This window comes from Pempheris klunzingeri, chromosome 14 (genome assembly GCF_042242105.1).
Source record: "Pempheris klunzingeri isolate RE-2024b chromosome 14, fPemKlu1.hap1, whole genome shotgun sequence".
Classification (NCBI taxonomy): domain Eukaryota; kingdom Metazoa; phylum Chordata; class Actinopteri; order Acropomatiformes; family Pempheridae; genus Pempheris; species Pempheris klunzingeri.
This window is the reverse complement of record NC_092025.1, coordinates 12,049,969-12,057,909: the sequence shown is the minus strand read 5'-3', so window position 1 is coordinate 12,057,909 and position 7,941 is coordinate 12,049,969. Positions and strand designations below refer to the sequence as shown.

Here is a 7,941-nt window from a genome sequence, read left to right as displayed (position 1 = left end):
CACTCTGAAAGCAGCAGCCTCACAGATGTTAAACCTATGTGACATGGTACTGCTGCAAACAAAGAGAAAAGAAAAAAAGCTCGAACTTTCATAAAGCACATTTTCTGTTACTCTGTTACCACCAAGCTGTCTATTATTATTATTGAAGCAAAATTCATTCAATCTTGGTGATACTTAGATTGTCTGTCCACACTTTCCCCTAAAGACCCTCAATTATGTGACATTTTAAAGCCCATTTTAAAGACTTAATCTCTTGTTTTCCTCATGATGAATATTCAGCATGCAGCATGTGTCCATCTGTGTGTCTTTTTCTCCTCCTTTTTAGCACATTCAGATTCCAATTCACTTACTGTATGAGAGGAAAATAAACTCTGTATGTATGAGATATTTGTTTTATTCTGTATAATGAAATGCATTGGACAGTGACACTAGACTCATTACAACTATGAGTAACTAAATAAGTGAATGATAAGTTGAAAAAACAGATACAGCCTGCATTTTTAATACTTTTTTTCTCATTTTATATCTGATACATAATATACCAAGACAAAACCCTTGTAATGTGAAAACATACCTGGCAATAAACCTGATTCTGATTCTAAACTTCTTACACTGTCAGACATTGTTTTTAATATGTAAAGTCCAGTTATCATCGATGTGACAATGTGTACTATTTGTTTCCTGTGTGTGGAGGATTCGGTGCCACTCAGCGTGGCAACAGCACCACTGCAGTTGTAATGTAGTACAAACTAAAGTGCAGTAGATGGCACTGTCACACCTTAACACCTGTAACATATGTGGTATTTCTTTCACCTGCAGGATTACCTCTGCTAATCTTCTGAACAAAATAATCTCGACAGACAGCAGACTTATTCATCAGGTGTCCGTTCACAGCACAAACAGAGAATGAGCCATAAGTCAAATTTGCTCAGACAAATCATCTCATACTTCATTTATGAACTCTATACAGTACTTAAGAGACAAAAGTCAGAAACAAACAGACTGAGTGATTTAGCTAACGTAAAGTAAGAGAATAACATTGTGCTCAGGAGGCTGCTGTTGGTGTGTTTTTGATTATTAAAGGAACAGTTTGACATTTTGGGTAACGTGCTTATTTGCAGACTTTATCTTAACACCGTCCTCTTACATCTTACATTACACATTACACACAAACACCCAATGCAGTTTGAGGTTGCTTGCTTTCTGTGCGTGCATGTTTATTCTATTATTTTGTTAGCACTTTAGTTCTGATCTGGGGAACGTCTGTTTTTTTTTTTTTGTTTTTTTTTAGAGTTTAGTTCTGTTTAGTTCTTTTGGGGTCCAATTTAATCAAAATTGCTTTGCCTTTTCTCATTTTTTGTGCGAATAAAAAACCCACCTATTTGAGACCCAAAACCTGCGTCCTGTGTCTCACTGCTTGATTCTGAGCACTTAAAGTCTTAAAGTCACAAAAAAACATAAAAAAGACAAGTTGTGGTTCAGTGGGGTTCAATTTATTTAGCTCAGGACAGAGCCAGGCTAGCTGTTTCTCCCTGCTTCTAGTCTCAATGCTAAGCTAAGCTAACACCTACCTCTAGCGTCATATTAAGTGAGAGTGGTATCAGTCCTCTCAGAGGAAAGTGAACAAGCAATGTTCTGAAAATGTTAACCTCTTCCTTCTACCCACAGACTGTCTATATTTTTATGCATGTGTCTTTATATACAGTTTTTATACAGTAATCCTTTTGATGTGTAATACCTTTACAAGAGGAGTGCTTGATGAAGAGATTTTTGTCTACATGTTCTCATTATCTCGCCTGGCACATATAATGCGTCATTCACATGCTTTACAACGGTGTATAACATGGGACAGATGTGGGGGCCCCGAGGCTGCAGCACCAGGCCTTTCACATTCCTCTCACTGACCACGTCTGTAAACACACACACAGATTCAGGACAACAGCAAATCTTTTTTTCTTTGGCCCTCACAGCAAAGTTTTCCAGGGAAGTGCCCGGCCGCCCGGCTCCAGCTGGACCCCAACTGGAATGTGCTGTTGCCCTTTATCGCTTTTCACTTTCTCTGCTTGAGTGCCCAGTTAACAGGAGTAATTGGTCTGACCCTGTGGGAGGCTGTTTTCAGATGTATGAGTCAGTGGTCAGAGAGAGACGGAGGAGAGAGGCGTAACGGGGGGGGGGGGGCATATGAGCACAACACTGCACCCTACCTTCAGCTGCAGCTCCCATGCAAGGACACAAGCAGAGAGAACATTTTCCTACATTAAAACAAGCTGCCCATTTCCCTTTCCACATCTGTTTCTCATGCTGGCGGCAGGATATAACCTGTAAAATCACAATGCCTGGTTATAGACATGCTGAGGAGGGAGGTAATCACTCCTTCCCACAAACCTGGAATCAGCACATTCAGCTACTTGTCAGAATCAAACACCCAGACTTTTATAACCAGCCCATTTACAAATTTGACCTCCTCTTGGGATGTTGTCATGGGAGTTTACAGGATAAAGTGGGAGTGACTGATGGAGGGGGAGTGAGGCCAGAGAGGAATAAAGGAGAAAGTTTGACAACTGAGAGGAGGGAGCAGATGCAGGAGTAGGATGGACATGTGAGGGGAAAAGAGCAGACTCAGAAGAAAAATCAAGCATAAATGAGGGAGTGGCTGGCGGCGACAGAGTGGACAGAGTTCAGTAAATAATCACACTCAGACGACACTGACATGACGTGGATCACAGCTGTCCTCCTGCTGCTTTTGCCTCATCGGCTTTCCTCCACAGTATGTATGATATGCATGTCACAAGTGTGTTCAACCTCATCCGTCTGTCACTCAAAGTCCTGTCAGGAATATTTGTCTGGAGTTATAAAAACATGAGATTTGGGTTAGGACAGTTTGTCAGGGAGCTGCTAGGCAAAAACCAAACAGCTGCATCATTCATTACTTTGCAGATAACTATAAAGTGCTTTAAGTAATGTCGATACAATCAAGAGATCTAAAAGTTTAGTGTCATGCGTTTTTCTTTTCTATTCATCATTAGATGTATTCAGATCCTCTACTTTTGTAAATGTACTAGTAGTAAATAGTAAGTAATGTATAATTCAAGTAAAAGTAGTCAAGAATTATCAGCACAATGTATTTAAAGTAACAAAAGTGAGAGTACTTGTTAAACCAAACAGCCCCTTTCACAGCATTTCATAAATTATAGGACTGGTGTGTTATGCACCAGTGCACTGGAGCAGCACTGTTGTTGTGGCTGGTTGAGGTGAAGCGGATCTATAAAGTGTTTGGCTGTTTGATCTGGAAAAAAACTCAAATGTACAAAGACATTTCAGTCTATTCTGTCCTGATTTAAGACAACTTGTATAAAAAAAAAAATTCAAGTAATGGAGTGTCTGTATCTTGAAAACAGAGTGAAATGCTGCTGAACTTACAAAAAGTTTACTTCAGAATATTCTTGAAATAAGAATTTTTTCGTTGAAAATGGGGCTGAAATATTCCCATGTTCTAATATTCCCCAACATGTCAGGAGGCGCTGTGAGGCAACAGTGCTAACCACCGCACCACCAGTGTTTTTGCAGATTAAAAGACAAGATATTGCAAGTACACTGTCTGCAGTCAACTGACCTAAAACTTTGTTGATCCGCAGATGAGATTTAATTTTTTATTCACCAGTGTTTGAGGGGTCAGACTCAGGTAAACAAGCTGGGGCCTGAAGTCAGATGATGACATAAATACAGATTTAAATCTGCTGGTTAAACCATCACTGTGCTTCTCTTTCGACTCCGAGGACTCAGGAACCAACAGTCATTTCAGCCAATCAGAAAAGGCCAGTGAGGAATTCTCCGATGCTCCCATCAGAGGCCAGAAACCTTTGGGAGAGGTCAAAGGTCGGGACACATGCTCCATCCCGTGTGACCTCACCTTCAAGCTGCTACGAGATGAGAAGCATTCAGTCTGTGGTAACATTTCTCTTTCTTTTCCTGGTGTTATTGTTAAAACCATCATCATCATCATCATCATCTGTTGTTCAGTGTGTGTGTGTGTGTGTGTGTGTGTGTGTGTGTGTGTGTGTGTTGTGTGTGTGTGTGTGTGTGTGTGTGTGTGTGTGTGTGTGTGTGTGTGTGTGTGTGTGTGTGTGTGTGTATAGGCCAGTTACAGCTGTCTCTGTTGGCGTTCGGACGCAGCACCCGAGTGCTGATCAGGGATGTGATGGAGGAGCAGCAGAGAGCCCTGGACATCCTCAGCACTCAGGTAAAGCGGGGTCCTCTTCGTCTCTCTCGCCAGCAGAGTTTCTGAGCGTCTGATTGGCCGGCTGTCTGTACAGTTGTGTCACATTTCCAGGTCACGGAGCTGATGAACAAAGTGCAGACGCTCAGCTCCGAGGTTCAGAGGAGCAACACTGAGATGTACTCCGTCAAACCTGTGCAATCCCACGGTAGTGCACCCACCAACACGTACAACAACAACATAACTACTAATACTACTACTACTACTAATGAAAAAATAGATATAGATAATAATGATAATGATAATAATGTTTATACAGTTCTCTTCATACAATATAACCCCACAACAGCAACAACAATAACAGATAATATATAATATTAAACAGCAAAGATGCCAAAATAATATAAGATCAGCAACAGCAAAATAGCAATTAAAGGTGATATAAGAGGTAAAACAGGTACAACTATTAGCACATAAAGTAACAGAGAAACAATTTGCATGTCACTGATCACAGGAGAATAAAATTTTTAGAAGGGATTTAAAAGATGGAACTGATTTCATACATAAACATGGGTTAACTATTGATAGCTGTTGCCTTCTGTCCCTCTGGAGCAGCTTTCTAATAATAACCCTGACAACGTTATTCAGAGTATCTGTGATTTTTTTTATCTGTGATTGAGAAAATCCTGCCTGGTTAACGTGGGCGTTAACCCAGGAAGAGCTTTTGGTGCTTGACTCCCACTAAAGATTAAAGCTATCTCCACTTCTGCCGCATCAGTTCTGTCCTCTGGGGATGGATTATCTTATCTTTTTACAAAACAGATACTCTCACAATCTGGTGTTTCAGCTCCATAAAATTGTGGCACTTGCTGGTAAACAGTCACACCTCCAGTTTGTAAGACAGACTTTTCTGTAACGTTTGAGTCTCCAGACTGAGATAACTGAGATTGAGATAACACTAATGACATAACCAGGAAGGCATCAAACAGCTGTTGTCACAGGATGAGCAGGACTCCTCATGATGTGTAAAATTGTGTCTTTGAACTTTAATTTGCCGCCTGTTCATATCTCCAAAATGTCAACAGTCTAATTTTAAAGGGTTTTATAAGCCTCAGAAGGAGAAAATTCTCAACCTATAAAGAAGCATTTCAGACTTCAGATTTAGATCACTATATATCTGGAGATACATGGTTTCCACTGGGAAACAATGGGAAACAAATCCAAAGCTTATTACCCAGTAACTTATGTAATTAAAGGGGTTTGAGCTCATCATAGACATATTAGTATAGTGTGCTGATGACAAAGGGAGTATGTTTGCTTTCTTTAGGACGAGACTGTAGCGACATCAAGGACAGTCTCCTGTCAGTCGTCCCCAAGATCCCCAGTGGGATTTACATCATCCACCCAGACAACACTGACTCCTCATTTGAGGTACGTTAATAATTCTGTCTATTCACCGTCTGTCGCTCCGTCATCAGTAACCATATAAAACAACAACAACAAATGCTGCAGGTGTTCTGTGAGATGGACTACATGGGAGGCGGATGGACGGTGATGCAGCGGAGGACTGACGGGTTGACCGACTTCAAACGACCCTGGGCGGCTCATGCTGATGGCTTTGGGCATCTTGCAGGTTGTATGAAGTTACTTTGAACAGTAGCAGTGGCACATTCACTGTTTAAAGCTCTGAAACCAACGTAAAGAGGAGGCTGAGGTGTGAGGAACAGCAGCTGATGTGCACCAGGTGTTAAAGCTCAGTGACTTTGACAAGATTCAAGAAGCTGCAGGGATTTGTTCCCACTCAGCCACACAAGCATTAGAGAGGTCCGACACTGATGGTGGGTGTTCCACAGCAAACTGGGACAGTCATCTGTTTGTGCATGAGCGAGTGGTCATGTTAAAACAGGAAAGGGCCTTCAACAATCTGTAGTACATAATTGCCTAAAATATTACTGTACCATTTCCAGTTTCCATTAGTATGGTGCTTTGATCAGTATTGTTATGTATATTTAGTGTAAATTATTTTTCTTTATAGTGCCAGTTACATTGCAACTGTAAAGTGTCCGGCTCAGTCACAGTTAAAAATAAATCAATGAATCAATTAATTAAAGAAGATATTCAAATCAGAATCAGAAATAAGAAACAGAGAAAGAGCTGCAAGTCATAAAACATAAATATGAAACGAAATACAAATGTTTACAATTGGCCACAGAATATGAAAAATACAGTGAAATAAAATAAAACAGATATGCAAAATATCTGTTTTTAAAATAAATAAGAAATCTGGTTGTTGTGCAGGAATGTGCAACATAAAATATCATCATAAAATATTTGCTCACATTATGTGCTACTGTAAAAATGAATTGAATTATATCATCAGGTTTTTTAATTCCAAAATGTACCTAAAAAATTTCCATCGTCAGACTCTTTGAATGTTTTAGAGCATTTTCCTAACTTAAGAAAATATTTTCAGAAGCACTATAGATTACTGCCAGTGGTTACAGTAACTGCACAATCTGTGTGTGTGTGTGTGTGTGTGTGTGTGTGTGTGTGTGTGTGTATGCTTGCAGGAGAGCATTGGTTGGGTCTGAAGAAGGTCTATCATATAATAAACCAGAAAGATACTCGGTTTCAACTTCACATCGCTCTGGTCTCCAGTGATGACGTCACCTCTTATGCATCATATGATGATTTCCGCCTGGACAGTGAAACCCAGTTCTTCAGCATACACCTGGGCAGATATGCAGGCAGCGCAGGTCAGACTTGATAAATCAAGACTTCAAACTACAAATGTACCCGTGCATGTGTTCAGACTATCGCACATCACATCCACATCAACATTTCTTTGTGCGTTTTTGTCCAGGTGATGCATTTCGCGGCTACGACCAGGATCAGAACCAGGACACGGCTCCATTCAGCGCCTCGGATGTGGACAACGACGGCTGTAATCCTTTCTGCTCCATCAACAACCACACGGTGGAGAGCTGCAGCACTCAGCACAACCAGACAGGGTGGTGGTTCAACCAGTGCGGCCTGGCAAACCTCAACGGCTCTCCGGACGATGCTGAGCGGAACCAGGGGCAGAGGATGCACATCCTGTGGGACACCTGGAGACACAACGGGGTCCCTCACAACATCAAGTCTGTCACGATGAAGATCAGGAGGATTGCAACCAATAATTGACAGAGAGGAGGAGGAGAGGGAGAAAGGAGGAAGCACATATTGTAGAAGTTGCACTGCATCTTTGTACAACCTGAAGTTTTAATAAAACAATGATAGAAGGGTGAAAGGATGTCTCAGTTTCAACGTGTCACCTCATCGTAACCGATCACCTGTTCTACCAACAGTCTTCACTTTGACTCTTGAGGAGAATAATACCTGAAATTCTACTTATATCTATCTATCTATCACAGAGGCACAACAACAACACAAAATTATCAGAAAAGTAGCGCAAAATGAACACTTAGTCACACTGCATGTGCTGTTGTTCACAAGTCACTTTTACATGAGAAGGAATTTGCTTTGATTTGTTTCAGTGTGCACAATAAACATAAAGATAAATGAGGAGGTAGAAGTAACAAAGAAAACACAGAAAGTCTTGAAACATAATGTGTCATGATAAAAGACAAGACAAAAACATAATAAGATGAAATTCAGATATTTACAATAGGCTACAGAATATGAAAAAATATTGTAAAATAAAATAAAACACATTTGCAAAATGT

The 7,941-nt window shown here is 40.5% G+C and overlaps 1 protein-coding gene across 1 annotated transcript; it reads left to right on the top strand.

The window, feature by feature from the left end:
• The first annotated feature begins 2,710 nt into the window (after positions 1 to 2,710).
• angptl5 (angiopoietin-like 5) lies at positions 2,711 to 7,468 on the top strand. Its single transcript, XM_070844161.1, has 8 exons — positions 2,711 to 2,767; positions 3,777 to 3,948; positions 4,137 to 4,240; positions 4,331 to 4,424; positions 5,544 to 5,647; positions 5,729 to 5,849; positions 6,787 to 6,972; positions 7,080 to 7,468. The coding sequence occupies exons 1-8, from the start codon at positions 2,711 to 2,713 to the stop codon at positions 7,397 to 7,399; spliced, it is 1,158 nt and encodes a 385-aa protein (XP_070700262.1). The 3' UTR covers positions 7,400 to 7,468.
• Positions 7,469 to 7,941: the final 473 nt, after the last annotated feature.